The 23,158-nt window shown below is 37.8% G+C and overlaps 2 protein-coding genes across 9 annotated transcripts in view; one reads left to right on the top strand and one right to left on the bottom strand.

The window, feature by feature from the left end:
- The window catches only part of LRRC40 (leucine rich repeat containing 40), a 60,545-nt gene extending 44,448 nt beyond the window's left edge, over positions 1-16,097 (bottom strand). Inside the window, exon 1 of one of the 2 annotated variants that reach the window (XM_054482985.2) lies at positions 15,804-16,097. In XM_054482985.2, coding sequence (XP_054338960.1) covers positions 15,804-15,954 — 151 coding nt within the window. In that variant the 5' untranslated portion in view covers positions 15,955-16,097. The remainder of the gene's footprint in view (positions 1-15,803) is intronic. The other variant, XM_054482994.2, reaches the window with a different exon arrangement.
- Positions 16,063-23,158, top strand: part of SRSF11 (serine and arginine rich splicing factor 11) — a 46,393-nt gene continuing 39,297 nt past the window's right edge. For 4 of the 7 annotated variants that reach the window (XM_054483063.2, XM_054483034.2, XM_054483028.2 and 1 more), the window contains exon 1: positions 16,079-16,194. The gene's annotated coding sequence lies outside the window, so the exon portion shown is untranslated. Of the gene's footprint in view, positions 16,195-23,158 lie in introns of all 7 variants that reach the window. The other 3 variants (XM_054483081.2, XM_054483052.2, XM_054483019.2) reach the window with 1 other exon arrangement.

The raw sequence follows: 23,158 nt of genomic DNA, 5'->3' as shown, positions 1-23,158 counted from the left end.
TAAGTTAAATAGCAATAAATGTAACTAGAGTGAAAGTTGATTTTATTTAAAAAGGCTATATATCAATAATACGTCCTCTACACATTAGCTCTCACTTTAACCTTCATTCAACTATATTTACTAGGTTTACATATACTGAATAGCACATACACTGCACAGCACATTGTGGTAAATATGTAAGACAAATAATGCATTCTACCATCAGGCTAACAGATCAACAGAGAAGGCATGGAAATCAACATGTATATGTAATAACTTTTATAACAGAAGTATATACTAAGGCTCAGAAGGAACTAGTAATAATAGCTAACACTTATAAATATTTCTAACATACTAATTCATTTAAACCTTGGAACAATTCTGCAAAGCAGGTGTTATTATTCCCATCGGATGGATGAGAAAAATAGAGCACAAAGAAAATGTATGATTTGGCCAGGGTTACAAAGCTAGACAAGTACCACAGATGTGATTCAATGTCTGGCAGTGCTATATTGTCTTGCTTTCTATTAACATTTGGGAGAAACATCTGACTTTGGTAGCTACTCTCTATTTTATCTGACATACAATTTTATTTCTTATGGCACCATACAACACTGTGTTATGCTATTGCAGCAAGTGACAACACCTGTATAGAAAATAAGACTGTACAAATTGAGCAGGGATAACTTGAAGCTCCAGAAGGTAGAATGCTGCAGTGTTGTAGCAAAACTATTTTAAATAGAGTCCTTCACTGCTCGTTAAAAGTAGAACTACATTTAGGGATGATGTAGAACTTCAAGCTGGTATTAATCAAGGCAAAAACTGGTTATACCTTGCTGCCACAGACTATCATTTCAAAACCATCAGAGACTAAATGAAAAGGTATAGTAAAAGTTTCAGATTCAGGACACTTAAGTGCAGTTTTGGATGATTAATCAGATAAAATGGTGTTACAGAAGCAAAGCCAAGCCCCTGAAAGGCATGAGACTTTTACTCACTCAAAAAATGAGCTAGCCAGGTGTAGTGGCTCAGGGCTATAATCCCTGCACTTTGGGAGGCTAAGGTGGGAGGATCACTTGAGGCCATGAGTTTGAGACCAGCCTAGGCATCAAAGAAAAACCATATCTCTTAAAAAAAAAAAATCAGCTGGTGTGATGGCACATACCTGTAGTCCTACTACTTGGGAGCCTGAGGCAGGAGGACTGCCTGAGCCCAGCACTTTGAAGTTCAGTAAGTAACTGTGGTCACGTCATGGCACTCCAGCCTGGGAAACAGAGTGAGACCCTGTCTCTTAAAAAAAAAAAAAAACTTAAAAAAAGAAAAAGAAAAAAACTGAGCTATCTACATTCATATTAAAATAAATTATAAGGTCCCTCTCTTACTCCTTATGTCTGATTAGGTATTGTCTTCTACCACTGATTCTCCGTTAGGTATTAACAACACAGAATATGAATCCACCTGTATTTCTGTTTGTGGATGGAGGTTTACTTTTAAAGTGAAGCAAAATAAAATAACTTTACCATTCTTGACTGATTTGAGAGCCAAAGCACCATACAATTTATCATCATCATTGTTATTTTGGTATGTAGGTATGGATAATTAGTTAAGTAGGAAAGAGAAAAGGAGATCAGCCAAGCAACTGGCATGTGAATTTACTGACAAAAAAGCAGCCAACAGAAATGCGGTCACATATATATTTTACTAAAAATAAATGTGACTATTGAAAAAAAAAAACTACTAATGTGCTATATAGTATGACTCACAAACAAAAAGCTCCAGATTAAAAAAGGCAAGATAAAACAATACAAAACACTAAGGAAGTATGTAGAAAAAGCTATGTGAGATGCACCATTCTACTCCTAAAGATGAGACATAGAACATTTGTGCATGCACTTTTTTCTAACATCTATACATAGGTATATTAAGGCCATTATATCTAAAAAGCAATGTAATAACAAATGTCTTTTTTTGGATGGAGAAAGGTGGGGATAACAAGAAATTTATACCCAACATAATAAAAATACCTGTTACCCATCAACTATACTATTTATGTTTTATTATTATTATTCGGATATTTTTATTAACAAACTTGGTCTTTGTGGGAACTACCAAGGGGCAGATACATGTTGATATTGTACTATTATTGAACATGTATCAATTTGCTTTTCCATAAACAATTACTTACTACTGATTCTTTTCCCCACTAATCGTTTTTGAGGTATCCCAATTTCTTCCAGAGCTTACAGCATCAAGATTCATGTCACTGTTGCAACCGTCCCATAAGAACCACTAAAAAGCATATATAGTCTTAATTATTAAGAAATTCTGTGGAGCTATCCTACAAGTAGTTTACCAATATCTAAAATAGAAACTACCCACATAAAAATGAATGTCAATAGCATATAAATATCAAAAAAATTACTATGGAGGTGGATATTATAAAAAATGTCAAACATATACATAAATTTAAAGAGTAGCATAATGAAATCAGGTAGTGTGATGCCTCCAGCTTTGTTCTTTTTGCTTAGAATTGCCTTGGCTTTTTGGACTCTTTTTTGGTTCCACATGAATTTTAAAATAGTTTTTTTCTAGTCCTGTGAAGAATGTCATTGGTAATTTGGTAGGAATAGCACTGAATCTGTAAGTTGCTTTGGGCAGTATGACCGTTTTAATGATATTGATTCTTCCTATCCATGAGCATGGGATGTTTTTCCATTTGTTTGTGTCATCTCTGATTTCTTTGAGCAGTGTTTTGTAATTCTCATTGTAGAGATCTTTCACCTCCCTGGTTAGCTGTATTCTAGGTATTTTATTCTTTTTGCGGCACCTGTGAATGAGATTGTCTTCCTGATTTGGCTCTCTGCTTGGCTGTTGTTGGTGTATAGGAATGCTAGCGATTTTTGTACATTGATTTTGTATCCTGAAACTTTGCTGAAAAGGGAACCGTTACACACTGTTGGCAGGAGTGTAAATCAGTTCAACCATTTTAGAAAGCAGGATGGCGATTCTTCAAAGAGGTAAAAACAGAACTACCATTTGACCCAGCAATCTTATTATTGGGTACATACCCAAAAGAATATAAGTCATTCTACCATAAGGACACATGCATGCAAATATTCACTGTAGCACTATTCACAACTGCAAAAACATGGAATCAACCTAAATGCCCATCACTGACAGACTGGATAAAGAAAATGTGGTACATACACATCATGGAATACTATGCAGCCATGAAAAAGAACAAGATCATGCCTTTTTCAGGAACGTGGATGGAGCTGGAGGCTATTATCCTTAGCAAACTAACACAGAAGAAAACCAAATACTGTATGTTCTCACCTGTAAGTGGGAGCTAAATGATGAGAAGCTCATGAACACAGAGAAAGGAACAACAGACACTGGGGTCCTCTTGAGGGTGGAAGGTGGGAGAAGGGAGAGGATCAGAAAAAAATAACTAATGGATATGAGGCTTAGTACCTGGGTGATAAAGTAATCTGTATAACGAACCCCCCTGACACAAGTTTATCTATATAACAAACCTACACATGTACCCTTGAACCTAAAATAAATGTTTTTAAAAAAACAGTATAATGGAATAAAACTCCATGTATCCATTGTCCAGTTTTAACAATTATCAGCACATGTCTAGTGTTGCTTCATCTATAACCCCGCCCCACAATGATCTAAGCTACAATCTTAGGAACCCAGAAAAAAGAATTAATTAAATCCAAAGAAAGCTGAGGCAAGGAAATAAAAAGTGGAAATCAATGAGATAGAAACAAACAGAGAAAAAGCAATAAAAAATACTTATTTAAAAAGACTAATAAATTGATAAACTCTTAGCTAGACAGATGAAGAAAAAAAAGAAGAAACAAATTATCAAAATCAGGAATCAAAGTGAGAATGTCATAGATCCTACAGATGTTAAAAGGATAAGGGTATATTATGAACTTTATGCCAACAAATCCAACAACTTGGATGAAATGGATAAATCCCTAGAATAGAAAAAAAAGTACAACCACAATAGAAAGTAGCCTTGCATCTATTAAAGAAATTGAATTAGCTACTTAAAACTCCCCACAAAGAAAATTCCAGGCAGACATTTTCACTGGTGAATTCTACCAGACATTTAGAGTAAAAATAATACTAATTCTACATAAACTCTTTCAAAACATAGAGAAAAGAACAGTTCCCAATTCATCTTACAAGGCCAGTCTTACTCTGATGCCAAAAGCAGATAAATACATTAAAAGAGAAAATAAAACAAAAACTACAGGCCAATGTATCTAATGATTATAGACCCAAATTCCTGAACAAATTTTGCAACTCTATATAAAAAGGATAACATATCATGATCAAGTGCGAGTTATCTTAGGACTGCAAGGCTGGTTTAATATTTGAAAATTAATCAATACAAGCTACCATATTAACAGAAAAATGAGAAATACTATGTGATTGTTGAGATACAAAAAAAGCATCTGACAAAATTCAACAATAAAAACTCAGAAAACTAGGAATCAAAGGGAACTCCTTCAACCTTACAAAGGGCATCTGTGAAAAAGCTAAAACTAACATCATACTTAATGGTGGAAGACGCAGTGCTTTCTCTTTAAAAGAGTATACAAGGCAAGGATGCTCATTCTCACTACTTTAATATTTTACTAGAGGTCTTGACCAATGCAGTAAGACAAAAAGAAAAAAAAGAAATAAATAAAAGAAACAAAAGGCATTCAGATTGGACAAGAAGTAAAACTGTCCCAATTAACAGACAATATGATCATCCATGTACAAAGTGCTAAGGAATCTACAAACAAATTATATGCAATCAATGAGTTTAGAATGGTCACAAAATTCAAGCTCAATATAGAAAAATCAACTATGTTTCTATGTATTAGCAATCAAATAAAAAATTTTTTAAATGTTAAAAGATTTACAATACAAGACATCCGAAACCATGAAATAGTATTAAATTTACAAAATATGTACAAGATCTGTACATGAAAATACAAAACATTGCTGTGAAAACTTAAAGAAGGTCTAGATAAGTAAAGAAATGTAACATAAGACAGCTTGGAAGACTCCATATTGTAAAGATGTTGCTTCTCCCCAAGTGACTTATAGATTCAGCACAATCCTAATAAAAATCCCAGAAAGCTTTTCTGTAGAAATTAACAAGCCAATTCTAAAATGTGTATTGAAATGCAAAAGAACTAAATTAGGTCAAACAATTTTGAAATAAAAGAACAAAACAGGAGGCTTTACAGTATTTGATTCCAAGTCTGACCATAAAGCTACATTTGTCAAGACAGTGTAGTATTAGCATAAGGATAAACATATAGGTCAATGGAAAAAGAGTTCAGAAAAAATTCCATACAATCATATATTGAAAATTGATTTTCAACAAAGGTGCCAATATAATTTAATTAAAAAAGGAGTCATGTTTTCAACAAATGGTACTGGAATAACTATAAAATAAACTATAAAAATAAACCTCAACCTTTATCTTGTGACACACTCAAAAATTAACTCCAAATGGACCACAGACTTATATGTAAATGATGAAACTAGAAAAATTCTAAAAGAAACAGAGGAAAAAATTTTCACAGACTTCAGATGGGCAAAAAATGTCTTGGGACAGAAAAAGCTCATCATAAAAGAAAAACAATTGATAAACTAGATTTCATAAAAATTTATAACTTACATGTTTCTAAAGCTACCATTAAGAAAATAAGCTACACTGGGAGAAAATATTAGACAGATACTGATATAGACATCTGAGACGGAGTTGTATCTCAGATATATACAAAGTCTTGTTACCCAAGAATAAAAACCCATTTAAAAAAAAAAAAGACAAAAGTTGGAACAAACACTTAACAGAAGATATACAAATGGCTAAAAGGCAGTAGAAAAGATGCTAAACATCATTAGTTTTAAAGGAAATGCAAATTAAAACCACAAAAAAATATGCCAACACAGCCACAAGAATGGTTAATATTTAAAAGACTGACAATACAAAGTGCTGGTAATGAGGTGGAACAACTGAATCTCTCATATGTTGCTAGTGGGAAACAGTTTGGTGAATTCTTATAATGTTAAATAAATACTTTTTGGGTTTTTCTGAGACAGGGTCTCACTTTCTCACCCAAGCTGGAGTGCAGTGGCGCAGTCCTGGCTCACTGCAACCTCCGCCTCCCGGGTTCAAGCGATTCTCTGCCTCAGCCTCCCGAGCAGCAGCTGGACTTACAGGCATGCACCACCACACCTGGCTAATTTTTGTATTTTTAGTAGAGGCGGGGTTTCGCCATGTTGGCCAGGCTGGTCTCGAACTCCTGGCCTCAAGTGATCCACCCGCCTCAGTCTCCCAAAGTGCTGGGAGTACAGGCGTGAGCCACCACGCCAGGACCTATACTTACTACTACACAATACAGCAATTCCATTGTCAGGTATGGATTCAACAGAAATGGTATGTCTACACAAAGACTTGTACATGAGGCACAGAGATCCACCATCTTATCTCACCACTGTCCAAGACACAGACATACCTTCTGTTTGTAAGATCTATGAAATGTTTCTAAGAAAAAAAAAAAAGACTATACAAGAAAGCTTATAGCAATTTTATTCATAACAGCCAAAAACTGGAAACCACTCAAATGTCCATCAACAGACTAATGGATAAATAAATTGAATTGTATACACAAATGGACTATTATTCAGCAACTTAAAAAACTGCTGGCTGGGCGTGGTGGCTCATGCCCATAATTGCAGCACTTTGGGAGACCATAGCAGGAGGATCATTTGAGCCCAGAAGTTTGAGACCAACCTGGGAAAAAGAGCAAGACTTTGTCTCTATTAAAAACAAAAAAATTAGCCAGGCATGCTGGCATACACCATGAGTCCCAGATACTTGGGAGACTGAAGCAGAAGGATCACTTGACACCAGAAGTTTGAAGTTGCAGTGAGCTACGACTGTGCCACTGCACTCTAGCCTGGGCAACACAGGGAGACCCTGTCTCAAGAAAGAAAAAAAAAGAACAACTGATGTAAACAACATGGATGAACCTCAAAAACATGATTCTAAACAAAAGAAGCCCTAAGCGAAAAAAAAAATTGCAAATGTATTATTTCATTTACATGCAATTTTAAAAGAAGTAAAATTAATCTACATTGACAAAAAGCAGATCCGTAGTTATGTGGAGGCAACAGTAGGACTGACGGCAAAGGGGCACAAGTAAACTTTTCAAGATGTTGGAAATGTTCTATATCTTGATTGTAGTACTGGTTACATGATGGTATATATTTGTCAAAAGTCATTGAACTGTACACTTAAAATGGATGCAACATACTCTTTGTAAATGATACTTCAGTAAAGTTAACCCCAAAAAAGAATAATTTTAAAATATAGGTGAGGTAACACATCAACGCAATTCTATGGGAAAAATATACACATATAATATATATCACAGGGTAGATACAATATCCTTAAGCAGCATGGCTCAACAGAACTTTCTACAATGACGTAAATGCCCTACATTGGCACTATTCAATAGGATAGCTACTAGCCACATATGGCTACTGGGCACTTGCAATGCAGTTAAAGTAACTGATGAACTTGATTTTTAATTTTATTTAATTTTGATTATTTAAAAGTTAAAAAGCCAACATGAGTACAGGCTTCCACAATGGACAACATGGCCCTTAAAGATACTTGGGGGGGTGGCGGGGAAGATGTATAGATGTATTTTTTTTCTTTTTTTTTTGTGAGAGCCTGTCACCCAGGCTGGAGTGCAGTGGTGTGATCATAACTCACTGCAGCCTCGAACTCATGGCTTCAGGAGATCCTCCTGCCTCCATCTTCCAAGTAGCTAGAACTATGAGGACTACAGGCATGTGCCACCACATCCAGCTTATTTTTAAATTTTTTGTAGAGACAGGGTCTCATCATGTTGCCCAGATTGGTCTCAAACTCCTGGTCTCAAGTGATCCTCCCACCTTGGCCTCCCAAAATGCTGGGATTATAATCATGGGCAATCACACCTGGCCCCCCCAACCCCCGGCTTTTTTTTTTTTTTTTTAAGCAAACTGTCTTACTCTTTTTTCCACTGGTAACAGCTAACTATAGAAATGAGGACTCACAAATGGGTTGATCACAGAGAACTATCTAGTTTGGGGAGGACATTTATATGATATGCGTGGATAAAGAGACAGAGAAGAAATAAAAAACATGCTTAAAATGGTGTTTGCACAGAAGGATAAAAGAATGTGGCTGGGCGCAGTGGCTGATGCCTGTAATCCCAGAACTTTGGGAGGTCAGGGCGGGTGGATCACCTGAGGTCAGGAGTTCAAGACCAGCCTTACCAACACGGTGAAACCCCATCTCTACTAAAAATACAAATTTTTGTATTTTTAATAGAGACGAAGTTTTGTCTTGTTGCCCAGACTGGTCTTGAACTCCCAGGCTCAAGTGATCCGCCTGCTTCGACCTCCCAAAGTGTTGATATTAAAGGTGTGAGCCACAGCACCTGACCCTGTGTCACACTTTTTATTCTGCCCCAACAAACTATACATATTGAATAGGGCAAATTCTCATTACCCTAAAATAGTAGGTTTCCTTGATGATTAGGTGCCCTAGACCCAATTACTTAATTACATAAATAAAAGCTAACCAAACTGCTCTCTTCAAGATAAGGCAGGATAGCCTTACACCCATATTTCCCTTTCAAATAATTGGTTTCCAAGCTAATTTAACTGGCTTATTTAATGAATTATCCTCTTAATTTGCTTTTCAGATCAACAGTGCAGTTTCCATTAGAATTTACAGTATTCTTTTGTTCCAAACTCTGGCACCTTTTATTTTTCCTCAGTTTTAGATAATCATCCAATAACACTCTTGCACTACTGTTCTACCATGGTCATGCAACTGGAAAGCAACAATCAACACCTCCAACTCCATCTTCATTTTATCTAGTCCAACGAAAAAGAGCTACGATATTGAACCAAACTGACAACATATTCTCATGTTGCTGCTCATAAAAAGAGCTGTCACTTACATGTACAGTATTTTTCTTTGAAGTTGGTTATTAACAATTATTCCTATTTGAGAATATCTTTCTAACTAAGTTATAGAACTGACACTCAGAATGATTACTTAAAAATTGCCAACAAAATTTGAATGTTTAAATATTAATACATATTAATTATAATAGTCATAAGATGGACTATTATACAGCCATTAAAAATAATAAGATTTTTCAAGTGACAAGGAAAATGTACAAATAGAAGTCAGAAAAACAGGAGTCAGTACAATTCTAAATTTGTTAAAAATAAAAAATAGGGCCAGGTACAACAGTTCATGCCTGTAATCCCAGCACTTTGGGAGGGTGAGCTGGACAGGCCACTTGAGCTCAGGAGTTCAAGACCAGCCTGGGTAACATAGCAAGACCTCATCTCTACAAAAAATATAAAAATTGGCCAGGCATGGTGGCACATCCCTGTAGTCTCAGACACTCAGGGGGCTGAGATGGGAAAATCACTTTTGAGCTGAGGAGGTCAAGGCTACAGTGAGCCGTGATCACACCACTGCATTCCAGCCTGGGCAACAGAGTCAGATCCTGTCTCAATCAATAAATAAACTAAATTAGATTAAAAAAATAAAAAATAGCAGTCAAATTATACATAGTCTCTCGCACATACACATACACACACACACACACACACACACACACACTGTATTAGAAGAAAAACCTCCACAACATTAACAGTGACTAACCCTGGTTGGCTTCTTCACTTTTTATGCTTTTCTCTATAGATTCTAATCTTTCTACAGCAGACCTGCTTTTATGAATAGGAAAATAATAAATGGTATTTTTCAAAAAAGAACTAGAGCCTACCAAAAGAAAGTACAGTTTATCCTTGCACAATATGGGTTTGAATTGCACAGGTTCACTTATATATGGATTTTCCACTGCCTCTGCCACCCATGAGAAAGCAAGACCATCCCCTCCTTTTCCTCCTCCTCCTCAGCCTACTCAATGTAAAGATGAGAATGAAGACCTTTATGATGATCCACTCCACTTGATGAATAGTAAATATATTTCCTCTTCCTTATGATTTTCTTAATAACATTTTCTTTTCTCTAGCTTACTATTGTAAGAATATAGTATATAATACATATAATATATATGTTAATTGACTATGTTATCAGTAAGGCTTCTAGTCAACAGTAAGCTATTAGTAGTTAAGTTTCAGGGGAGTCAAAAGTTATACATGGATTTTTGACCGCACAAGGGAGTCAGCCCCACAACCCCTGAATTATTTAAGGGTCAACTGTATACCTAAACACCCCAAAGAGTAACCAGGTTTCAGTTATGGGTAAAAGTTAATACCCTCAAGACTTACTCTACCCAAATAAGTTTAGGTAGAGTAAACCTCTTTATCACTGTACCGGACTGGGTTAACAATCCTATCAGGTTAATAAAATCTCTCACTGCCCTTGTACGGCTTCCATTAAGAAAATTTCTATTTAAGGAGGCTACCATCTAAGAGCAAGAATCAACAAAATTTCAACTGTTTTTCATTATATATGTAAAAATTAAAGACTAAGTTTTGTTTTCCCAATGTAGAAATATCAGGAATGGGGTCAGGTACAGTGGTTCACACCCATAATCCCAGTACTTCGGGAGGCCAAGGCAGGAGGATTGTGGACACCAGGAGTTTGAGACCAAGCTGGGCAATATAGCAAGACCCCATCTCTGCGAAAAATTTAAACATTAGCCAGGCACAGTGGTGCATGCCTGTGGTCCTAGCTATTCAGGAGGCTGAGGCAGGAGATCACTCGAGCCCAGGGGTTCAAGGTCTAATAAACTATCATGCCACTGTACTCTAGCCTGGTCAACAGAATGAGACCCTACCTCTAAAAAAAAGAAGGAACAGAAATGACTCTACTTTACAAATATGACTATGTAAATGTGAAGAGAGAGAGAAAGAATTAAAGTATAACATGAAATTTTAAATTATTATTTGTTTAACAAGTACAATTCTTAATAATAAAGCTTACGTTAAAACACTTACGAGACTATGAATTGTTTGAAGGTGTCATTAATCTCTAGAACTATATCTGGAAGAAACATAGTAGATAATAAATGCTATTTGAATAAGTATCTGTGTAACTCCCTATAGCATACAAAACAGTTTCATATTTATCTCATACATTTCACATAAAATATCTTATATATATGTGTATAGAGAGAGAGAAAAAGAGAGAGCATGCAAGAGAGAGAGCAAGGGAGAAAGTGCAATCTGAAAGAAGCCATGTTTTAAAGTATCTTTTGGCCTGGGCATGGTGGCTCACGCCTGTAATCCAAGCACTTTGGGAGGCTGAGGTGGGAGGATCGCTTGAGGCCAGGGGTTCGAGACCAGCTTAGACAATACAGTGAGATCCAGTCTCTACAAAAAATAAAAGAAGTAGCTGGGTTTGGTGGCACACACCTGTAGTTCTAGCTACTTGACAGGCTGAGGAGGGAAGATGGCTTGAGCCCAGGAGTTTGAGGCTGCATTGAGCCACGACTGAGCCACTGCACTCCAGCCTGGGTGACACAGCAAAACCCTGTCTCTAAAAAAAAAAAAAACAACTAAATATATTTTGAATGTAATTCATAATTTGAGGTACTAATATTTTGGGGTAAAAACAAAGATAATAAGACTTTTTTTAGATTAACATATATTAAAAATACAACATGCAAGTTATCAGTATAAGGGACAAGTTAGTAAGTTTATCAGAAAAGAAAATAATAATCACTTTCTGCAATTACTTTTGACCGGGTCAAAAAACACCTCTGCCGCATTTATCTGGACTTCATATGACACAAAATTTAAGAATCGTAACCAACAAGCCACCAGCCTATTTACATATGTCACTTATTCATTGAACAATCAGTTGCTGAGCAGAAACAAGTGGCATAAAAAGACAACTATGATCAACAACAAGGAAACGAGCCCGATTAAAAAACGGCCAAAAGTTCTTAATAGATACCTCACCAAAGAGATATACAGATGGCAAATGAGCATATGAAAAAACACTCAACATCATATGTCACTAGGAAATACTAAGTGAAAACAATAAGATGATACAATACAGGCCAGGTGTGGTGGCTCACGCCTGTAATCCCAACACTTTGGGAGGCTGAGGTGGGTGGATCACCTGAGGTCAGCAGTTCGAGACCAGCCTGACCAACATGGAGAAACCCCGTCTCTACTAAAAATACAAAAAAAAATTAGCCAGGCGTGATGGCGCATCCCTGTAATCCCAGCTACTTGGGAGGCTGAGACGGGAGAATTGCTTGAACGTGGGAGGCAGAGGTTGCGGTGAGCCGAGATCGCGCCATTGCACTCCAGCCTGGGCAACAAGAGCAAAACTCCGTCTCAAAAATGAAATAAAATAACAAAATACACCCGCTAAAATGGCTAAAATCCAAAAACCTGATCATACCAAATGCTGATGAGAATGTGGAGCAGAGAACTTTCATTTATTACTTGTGGAAATGTGAAATGGTACACATTAGTAGTCTGACAGTTTCTTACAGGGCTCAACATAGTCTCTTATATGATCCAGTGATCATGCTCCTAGGCTCTTATCCAAATGAGCTGAACATATATCCAGACAAAAACCTAAACATAAATGTTTATAGCTGCTTTATTCATAACTGCCAAAAACTGGAAGTATCCAAGATGTCCTTCAAAAGGTGAATGAACAAAATGGTACATCCATACAATGGAATATTACTCAGCAATAAAAAAAAAATAAATGATTAAGTCATCAAAAATACATGGATGAACCTTAAATGCATACTGATTAGTTAAAAAATCAGTTTGAAAACGTTATGTACTGGTATGATTCGAATTAAGAGACATTCTGGAAAAGGTAAAACTATAGAAACAGGAAAAAGATCACTGGTTGCCCATAGTTCAGGGGAAGATGGGTAAGGAATGAATGGGTAAAGCACAGGGGATTTTTAGGGAAGTGAAATTATGCTGCATGATACTCTAATGGTGGATATATGACATGCATTTGTCAATTTCATAGACCTGTACAACAGTAAGAATGAGCCCTAACAAATTGATACATTAATAATAATGTATCAATATTGGTTCATCAATTATAATAAATGTACTACATTAATGCAAGATGTTAATAACAGAGGAAACTGTAAGCTGGAGACAGAGGGTATATGAGAATATAATGTACCATCTGCTCAACTTTCATTAAAACAGTTCTTTAAAAAATTTTAAAGTATGGTTGTTTGGGGGAAAGGTAATTTTTGTTAGTGTCATTATTATTATTATTTTAGAGACAGTATCTCACTCTCTTGCCTAAGCTGGAGTGCAATGGCACAATTATAGCACCCACTGCAGCCTCCAACTCAGGCTCAAGCAATCCTCCTACCTCAGCCTTCCAAGTAGCTAGGACTACAGGCACACACCACCATGCTCATCTAATTCTTGTATTTTTTGTAGAGATGGGGTCTCACTATGTTGCCCCAGGCTGGTCTTGAATTCCTGGCCTCAAAGCAATCCTCCTGCCTCTCAGTTTGCCAGAGTGCTGGGATTACAGGCATGAGCTACTATCATTATTAAAGTATAGGATGCTGAAAAGAGGCCACAAAGTAAATAGTTCAGGGAAAGGTTTAGAAAGGCTTTTGTATGCTGTGCTAAAAACTTTACCTATACTGTATCTTCTGGGCTATGGGAAGTCATTAAACGTTTTGAGTGATATAAGATTGGTTTTGGAAAAATGACTCTTGGTAATGACACTAGGATTTAGAGTGTGAGGGTAGTTGTTGTTGTTTATGGACAGGGTCTCACAATATGGTCCAGGCTAGAGTGCAGTGGCTATTCACAGGTGCGATCATAAGGCACTACAGCCTTAAACTCCTGGACTCAAGTGATCCTGCTGCCTCAGCCTCCGGAGTAGCAAGAGTGAGATGTAAAGTAAAAACTCCAGGAAACCAACTAGAAGGTGCTGCCATGGTAACAGCAATGGTGAATTTTTACTGTGTACTTTTTATGTACCAGGCACTTTACTTCATTTTATCTCATTTAGACCTTAATAGGTCCTGTTATGACTCCTGCATAATAAATGAGAAATTAGGGCACAGAGTGATTAACCATCTCAATGTTATGTGAGCAAAGATAGGAAGATAGGAAGCATGACCCCGTAATGAACTACAAATAGTTCAGAATTATAGTGGTTTCCCTATCAAAGTTTCACTGACAAGTGATGAAACTGAAGGCTACATACAGCCAGACAAAGACCTTCTATATTATAGTAACAGGGATTCCTTTTTTATATATAAGCTACAAATACCATCAGTTTCTGCCATTTATATCTTTCCCTCCTATGAAATACTGTTTATTCACCCATTTAAAATCATTTTATGTACCAGGTAAAGTGTTAGGTTCTGGTTATACAACAATAACCTAAGCAGTTCTAACCCATATCATCACAGACCTAAGAGTCAGAATCCATGTGGTCTCTTAAAGTTTAACAGACGAAACCACCTGAGTCTAGTCAATAAGTACATTCTAGCACACCACTTATGATTTGAGAATACTCATTCACTTACTTATTGCTTCCGCAAAATTTAATAAGACTCTACTATGTACCAAGCACTATTTTCAGTGATAGAAATACAACAAAGCACAAAACAAAGCTCACTGACTTCATGGTATTAACCTTTTGGTTGGAGGGCAGAGAAAACAAAAAACATAAATGATATAAATTCTGATAGTGATAAATGCTGTTAAAAAATTAAACAGTTAAGAGAACAGAATGTTAGCATGATACTTAGGTATGCAAGTTTAGAGAAAAATGTTTCAGGTTTTGGGGAAACCAAGTATGTATATATGCACAACTGTAGTTTGAAAATGCGTATGTTCCCATTGATCAAAAATTCTTTTAGGTGGAGTAGGGATTTTATGTCATATGTCCTTTCATTCATTCAGCAAGCATTTGCTTGCCTAAATCTACTTTATACATGTCACAATAAGAAAGCAATCATTAGAAGGAAAATGGAAGGTTTTAATCAGTCTTAAAACCTAAATATAAATGAAGAAAAACATTACAGGAAAAATGCTCTATTTCTCCATCTCTCCATTCCCCTCCCTCTCTCTCTTACACACACACACGCATATACACACACACACGACAATCAGAAGAGCATCTGGCCATTCATTCATGGTAGCCAGATTTGTGCTTCTTGGTCTTTAACAGGTTTCTCAGGATGTCCCCACATTCAAACACTCTGTGTGGCATCTATCCTGATCTTCAACTTAGAAAATATACTCATTATTCTTTGTAATTAGGACTCTGCACAGTTGCATACAGAAGAGCGTCTCGGCGGGGAACAGTGCAGGTTCACAAAGGGGCCGATAAAACATATAATTTTAGCTTTGGTAATTGCCCTTGAAGATTACAATAAGAGGAGGAAAATAAGGGCCAAAGAAACAAAAGATGTGCCCGTGATTTGATAGCTGGTTTCGTCACATATTATGTTGCTTATCCCACAGAATGCGGGAATCCCAGAAAGCGCCCCGTTTAAATTTAGACCGTATTTTTAGCAGGGTCCCTTTAACAGAGATTGCGGGAACCTGGGAAGGAACTGAACTGGGCTAACCAAACCGGTCGAAATGAGCACAAGGATTAGATCAGAGCACAGAAATTCTAGCTAGCAGTCTGAGAAAGGGGCCCAAAGCCAGCCCAGAGAAAAGTGAGGTTGCCTGGGCCAAAGGCTTTCTGACAGGAGACACAATAGGGTCGTACCTCTGGGTCTTACCTTCGCTGAGGTTTCTACCCGACAGGTTTAACTGGCCGCTCTTCCTCGCTGCCTTCAATAGCCCTTGGGGTACCGAGGTACCGCAGTCTCTTCCACCTTCTTTGAAACCAGCGCGGGGATCCTGCCCCGCTATCCGCTTCAGGCGCGACATGTTGAAAGTCCTAGGTCCAGAAGCTGCAGCCCCACCCGTGACGCTTAAAGGTGGCGCCGTTGGGATGGCCCGCTCCTTTTGTGAGCGCGCGCTCTGGGCGCGGGGCTCGCGGCCTCGCGCTGGGCCTTCACTCTCTGCGGCGCAGTCCAGATGTCGTCACTACCAGCGCCTGGGCTGGAGGACAGAGAAGCCTTTTCCGTTGCCGGTGCCGGCCTAGCGTCCTGGAATTACTTCAATCAAGTAAGTGCGTTTAACGGGCTTAAGAGGGGCTTTCGGGTTTATTGTTTGCACTGTTACTGCGACTCCAACCTTCTCCTCTGTGCTTCCACCGTGGCGAGGGTGTGGGGAAAGATAACCCTCTCTTCTCCCCTCTCCTAGTCTGAACCTGGGCCTTGACTGAAACTTGAGATCTGGGCGCGGTCGGCAGCCTTTCTGGACCCCAGCCTGTGTTTGTCGCTTGCGGTGGTGGCGCCAGACCTCTGGCGTACGGAGTAAAACAAATTTTCTGTTTTTAAGGCCTGTATTCTGACACCATTCTCGTTGTATTGAGGGTATATAGCTTACCCAGCAAAGGAGGTAATGTGAGATGGAAGGACTGGCAACATAGAAGACAAAAACAAAAATCCTTAAAATTTAATAAATGTTCTGCGTATCAGACAGTTTAGGGAGACAAGTAGTGGTACAAGCTTTAGTGAAGCTCAGACAGCTTTGGTTTTTGAGCCCTAAAAAGCAAGTTCAAATCTCAGCTGCTTCTTTACTTTAGAAACTGTTAACTTTAGGCAGTTTACTCAACCGCTTTTAAAGCTCATTCCTTTTTTTCATTACTTTGGGGATAATTCCTTCCGCATAAGGTTTTTGAAATAACTGAAGATAAAAACTAGAATCTTGAGCTCTTGGTGAGTCCAGAATAATAGCAAATGAAAATTTTGTTCAATATAAGTCGGTGTTTCCTAGGAAATTAAAGTTTTCATCTGAAATGTACAACTTATTGATTCATTCAACAAGTAATTATTAAGATTAATCCTTCCTAGTGTGTACTATCCTGGGTGCTAGACTTTTCTTTGGCCTGAAATGATTTTGTTTTAAAAGCATGTGCCAGGGAATACCATTCTAACCCTCATCAGGTCTACTGAGGATTGGTAGAATAGTTGAAAGCTAGGATGAAGGCCCTTTGACAGATTCTTCATCACGCACTTTTACCTGAGTCCAGGTTATTGCTACCTGTAAAATTCGGTTTTTAACTCTACCCTTTTTGTTCTTATTTCTGTGGAGCCGTTTACGCTAATATCGAACAAGAGAAAGTTACCAATAGTTGTTACCCTACTAAAAAAGCAAAGAGTGGATTTTTGTTTGTCTTTTTTTTTTTTTTTTTTTTGAGACAAAGTCTCGTCTGTCGCCTAGGCTGGAGTGCAGTGGCGTGATCCCGGCTCACTGCAACCTCCGCCTCCCAGGTTCAAGTGATTCTCCTGCCTCAGCCTCTCCAGTAGCTGGGATTATGGCCGCGCACCACCGCACCTGGCTAATTTTTCTATTTTTTAGTAGAGACGGAGTTTCGCCATGTTGGTCAGGCTGGTCTCGACTCCCGGCCTCAAGCGAAGGCCCCAGTTCGGCCTCCCAAAGTGCTGGGATTACAGGTGTCAGCCACCGTGCCCAGCCCGAGTTTTAAAGGAAAACGACCATAGCAGCTTTTGCAAGGTTATTAATGAGGTCCCTGGTCAGCTTTTCTTCACAGAATGGTAATAGCTGCCTTATTGGGCGCATACCAGGCTCAGTGCTAATAATACCTCTGTTTGCTATTTCTTATTCTAACACAGTGACTAATTTTGCGGATGAGGAAATTGAGGCTAAAAGGGGTAAAGAGACGTACCCAACTTCACAAGTTTCTCTGAATAGCACGACCGGGAATTTGAACCTAGATCTGTCTCCAAAACCTTTCTTTTTAATCACCATGACTTCCCTAGTGGCTTTTCATAATTCCCAACTTGCTTTTTTTTTTTAATCCTGCAATCATTGTAAGAGACGCTTCAGTTGTTTTTAAGAAGATTTCTTTATTAAAGAACCACCTTTTTCTCTTTTGTAGTAACAACCTACCTTTGGGGAAGTAACAACCCACCTTTGGAGAACTGAATTGCTCGAGTACAAAATTTTACAGTAACCACCCCTCCCCCTACAATAGATTCTTCTTTCGTTCTTTTTTTTTTTTTTTTTTTGAGAGACCAAGTCTCACTCTGTCACCCATGATGAAGTACAGTGGTGCGATCACAGCTCACTGCAAAATCCAAATTCTGGGCTCAAACAGTCCTCCCACCTCAGCTTCCTGAGTAGCCATCACACCACCATGCCCAGCTAATTGTTTTTATTTTTTGTAGAAACGAGTCTGTGTTGCCAAGGCTGGTCTTGAACTCCTGGCCTCAAGCTATCCTTCCATCTAGGGCCTTCCCGAGCACTGGGATTACAGGCATGAGCCACCTCAAGCAATCCTTCCATCTAGGGCCTTCCAAAGCACTGGGATTATAGGCATGAGCCACCACACCCTGCCTAGTTCAATTTATTAAAAAATAACAGCAAGGTATAATTTTTAAATTTGTTGTTCTTGAAGTTAAATATTTCATTGTTGACATTTAATGATACTGTATTAAAACATTGTTTCATCTTGTATAAGGAAAGTATCTTCTGTTTAATGGCAAAGAGTAATTCTGAAAAAAAAATCCCAGTGGCCATATGCTTGTGGTAAACTCCAATAGATATAAACTGACACATGTAAGAATGTACTAGTTACTGTAATACAGCGTATGGTGTGTGTGTGTGTGTGTGAGATGGAGTCTCACACTGTCACCCAGACTGGAGTGCAATGGCTCAACCTTGGTCACTGCAAACTCCACCTCCCAGCTTCAAGTGATTTCTCCTGCCTCAGCCTCCCAAGAAGCTGGCATTACAGGTACGCACCACCACACCCAGCTAATTTTTTTGTATTTTTTTAGTAGAGGCAGGGTTTCGCCATGTTGGCCAGATTGGTCTCAAACTACTGGCCTCATGTGATCCACCTGCCTCGGCCCCCGAAATTGCTGGAATTACAGGTGTGAGCCCCTGCACCCAGCCTGCTGTATTGTATTTATGTAGTAAGTGCAGATTGAGCAAGTTACAGTAAAAATTATTACCTAATGCAATAGAGAAAATAACATGTTTTGTCTTAAATGGATGGAAACTGAAAGCTAATCAACTTCAATTGAGCTTCTTTATGAAAAAATAGTTATATATACTTATGTGAGAATTAGCTCCATTTCAGTTGTTTTAAGGAGAATACATTGAAAGCAAAGATTCTAACTCTTTTTCAACACTGGCATTTAAGTCAAAGTATTTGCTTTTTTAGAAAAATTGACTTTTTATACATTACTAAAATAATGTGAAATGAATGTCTCCTGTGTCAAGGCTGGAGACTACTGCACAGCTACCTTTTGTAATGGAATTGTCTAGCTAGTATTTATTATATTCATTTTATTTAAGTGATGAAAGGCTTCCCTCTTCAAGCTTCTTTGCTAAATGAGAAAAGAAAGTGAAGAAACCAAATTTATGTTAAACCTAAAAATCACATTGGCCAAAGGGTACAGTTTTGTTCCATAACAGAAATTAAGACTGTTATCAAAGTATAGAGCAGCTTGTCTCTACCATTAAAATTTATTAAGACATAGATGAAAGGTACAATTGATGGGATAGATTATCGAAGTCTGAAATTGTAGTAAGGGTAAATTGAGTAAATTTGTGCAGATTTGCAAGCACATTTGTTTATAAAATGGAGTCAAGTAAGAGCAAAGTGTATTTGTTTTGCAGACATTCCAGGAAGTTTCTTTTTGTGTAAAGTAACAAATTTAGTCTATTTTGAATTGTATTGTGTTTATCTTTCAGAATATTGCCTTATGTATGAGAGCTGCTATCTTATGGTAAAAGTTATTTATTGAGAGAACATTTTAGTTTTCTTTAAAAATTTAGACGTGCAATTTCACATTTGTTTTCCCTTCAGGGCTATCATTGCCAACTTTAAGAGTAGCTGGGAGAGGACATTCTTTTTTGTTTGTTTGTTTTTCCTTTTTTTCTGAGACAGAGTCTCACTCAGTTGCCCAGGCTCACTGCAGCCTTGACCTCCTTGCTCAAGAGATCCTCGCATCTCAGCCTCACAACTAGCTGGGACTAAAGGCACCTCGCTTCTTTTTTTTTTGTTTTTTTTGTTTTTTTTGTTTTTGGTAGAGATGAAGTTTTGCCATATTGCCCAGGCTGTTCTCAAACTCCTGGGCTCAAGCAGCCCACCTGCCTTGGCCTCCCAAAGTGTTGGAATTACAGGCATGAGCCACGATGCCTGGCCAAGAAGACATTCTTTTCTTTTCAGTGAAGGCAGTACATATTTTGCATTTTACTGATAGTTTCAAATGTGGCTTTGAAATTTGTATTATGTTGTTACTGGAGTTGTATATGGTAATTTTTTCTAATGGAGAGAGTGCATTGTCTTTGGAATAATGCATTTGTATATTCTTTGTTTTCTCTGCTTCTCTTATATACTTTTGAATCGTGAAACAGCTTGCTCTAGGAGGTTTAATATTTGATTCTAATATTTTCTGCCCCCCCCCCCCCACTTTTTTTTTTCCAAGACAGAGTTTCGCTTTGTCACCCAGGCTGGAGTGCAGAGCTCACTGCAGCCTCAAAATCATGGGTTCAAGTGATCCTTCTGCCTCAACTTCCGCCCCATGCCCCCCAGTAGCTGCGACTGTAGGCTCATGCCACCACATCCAGCTAATTTTTTAATGTTTTATAGAGACAGGATCTCCCCATATTGCCCAGACTGGTCTCAAACTCCCAGGCTCAAGTAATCCTCCCACGTCAGCCTTCCAAAGTGTTGAGATTGGCCAGGTACGGTGGCTCATGCCTGTAATTCCAGCAGTTTGGGAGGCCAAGGCAGGCAGATCCCATGAGTTCAGGAGTTAAGAGACCAGCCTAGGCAATATCTTGAAACTCTGTCTCTACCAAAAATACAAAAATTACCTGGGTGTGGTGTGGCATGCACCTGTGATCCCAGCGACTCAGGAGGCTGAGGTAGGAGGATGGCTTGACTCCGGAAGGCAGAGGTTGCAGTGAGCTAAAATTGCGCCACTGTACTCCAGCCTGGACAACAGAGCGAGACCCTGTAGGGAATTACAGGGATGAGCCACCATGCCCAGCTCTCTCCACTTTCAACACAAAAAAATTTTAGTCCCCAGATTTAGGAAAAATTTTTTTCCCTCTTATATGAGGGCTTTTTTTAAATGTTAGTTTTATTTGCTGGAAGGTGGAAGAACTAGTAAAAAAAAAATTATCAAAAATGCTTTTAATTTGGGGGTTTTCTGGTTTATTTCATTATATTATAAAAAGAAACTGAATCAAGGGTGGTGGTAAACCAATCCTGCTTATGTCATTTTCAAAAAAGCAGTATAATATTGAGATTTATTTATCGGTTCTTAAATCAGCTGGAAGTGTTTCCTATTATTCACAGTGATTATTACTCCTAACCTTTAAAAGCTAGTGCAGTATTCTTGCTCTTTTTTCCAAGATTAATATGTTCTCTGACTTAAAGTCTCAGATTTTGTATTAATTGTATGGATTTTATGATTTTTTTTTTTTTTTTGGCTTTAAACTAGTAAAGTAATACAGAAGTAAAGTTAGGGCACCAAACCCTATGTTTATGTTAACACATACACTACTGAGTAAGTCTGTTTTAAAAACAATTTCAATCAAAATCCACTATTTTAAAATTTGACTTTATATCCACCCCCTCCCACCCACAATTTTGTTCAATTGGATTCTGCTTGCAATTTCATTTACTTTAAAAAAGGAGACACAGTAAATGTTTATAAATGGCAAATACTGTTTGTATAGCAAAGCTCGCCTACAGTTTTAATAAGACACGACATGGTCCCTGAGACTTTATCCTTAACGTCAACTTAAGGAGAAAAATCTGAATAATTTGGTAGTTTGTTAACAATCACAATCAATAGATTGTTAATTTAAAATTTGATACTTAGATCTCTAGGCCACATATTTATACTCATAATTTGGTAAGTGCTAGTTTAGCTTTCAGAATACCTTCAAGACTGCTCACAGTTTTTTTTTTCTACTTGAGGTTGGTTTTTTTCCATCCTTTCCAATATCACAGTTACATATACTTAAATATTTTAAAGGTATGCATCATCAGAGTGTTGAAATACTAGTGGACATTTAAATACTTGGTACCTATGATGCAAATCTGTGAACCCAGCCATCATCATTCTAGAGGTACATGTTTTTCACTCAACACTAAATTTATCAGCCATCAATACAACTTTATGGCCGTCTTAGAGGTGCTAACATTTTTGCTTTTCTTTTTAACTCATTTCCTAGAAATACTACATCTCTACCATCTCATCATTCCCCTAAAATAATTACTTGATCAATATCTCCAAGTGCTTTAGACTTCAGCCTGAGCTAATTGTGGCTTGAAACTAACAACAGTTTATTGTTTCAAGTGACTGGGGTGGCAATTGGGGGAAAGAAACATGGCCCTTAAAAACTACTTACTGTACTTTATTTTTAGGAACTAAAATTGTTTAATTTTAGTAAAGTTGTGAGTAGTATTTTACTTTTAAAATTTATGCTTTGGTTATTTGATAGTTTTTTTGTTCTGACCCATGTCACGGTACTTTTAATTAATTAATTAATTAATACTTATTTTTTTATTTTTGAGATGCAGTCTCATTCTGTCTCCCAGGCTGGAGTGCAGTGATGAGATCTTGGCTTGCTGCAACCTCCACCTCCTGGGTTCAAGCGATTCTCCTCCCTCAGCCTCCCCAATAGCTGGGATTATAGGCACGCACCACCACACCCGGCTAATTTTTGTATTTTTAGTAGAGATGGAGTTTTGCCATGTTGGCCAGGCTGATCTCGAATTCCTGACCTCAGGTGATCCACCCACCTTGGCCTCCCAAAGTGCTGGGATTACAGGTGTGAGCCATTATGCCTGATTTTAATTTAATATTAATCAAAGATAGGTACAGTTGTTTGTGTCTTTTCATGTTGGTGTCATGTTTGCATTGCAGTAGCCTCTTAAAGGAGAAGGGGCATCTAATAATGGTATAATTCATATCTTTAACTTAACTGTTTATAGGGTAGGTTCTTATCAATTTAATTTTTACAATAATGCTGT

The sequence above is a fragment of the Pongo pygmaeus genome, chromosome 1 (assembly GCF_028885625.2).
Source record: "Pongo pygmaeus isolate AG05252 chromosome 1, NHGRI_mPonPyg2-v2.0_pri, whole genome shotgun sequence".
NCBI lineage: Eukaryota > Metazoa > Chordata > Mammalia > Primates > Hominidae > Pongo > Pongo pygmaeus.
The sequence above is the reverse complement of the archived record's forward strand: the minus strand, read 5'-3'. Positions and strand labels throughout refer to the sequence as shown.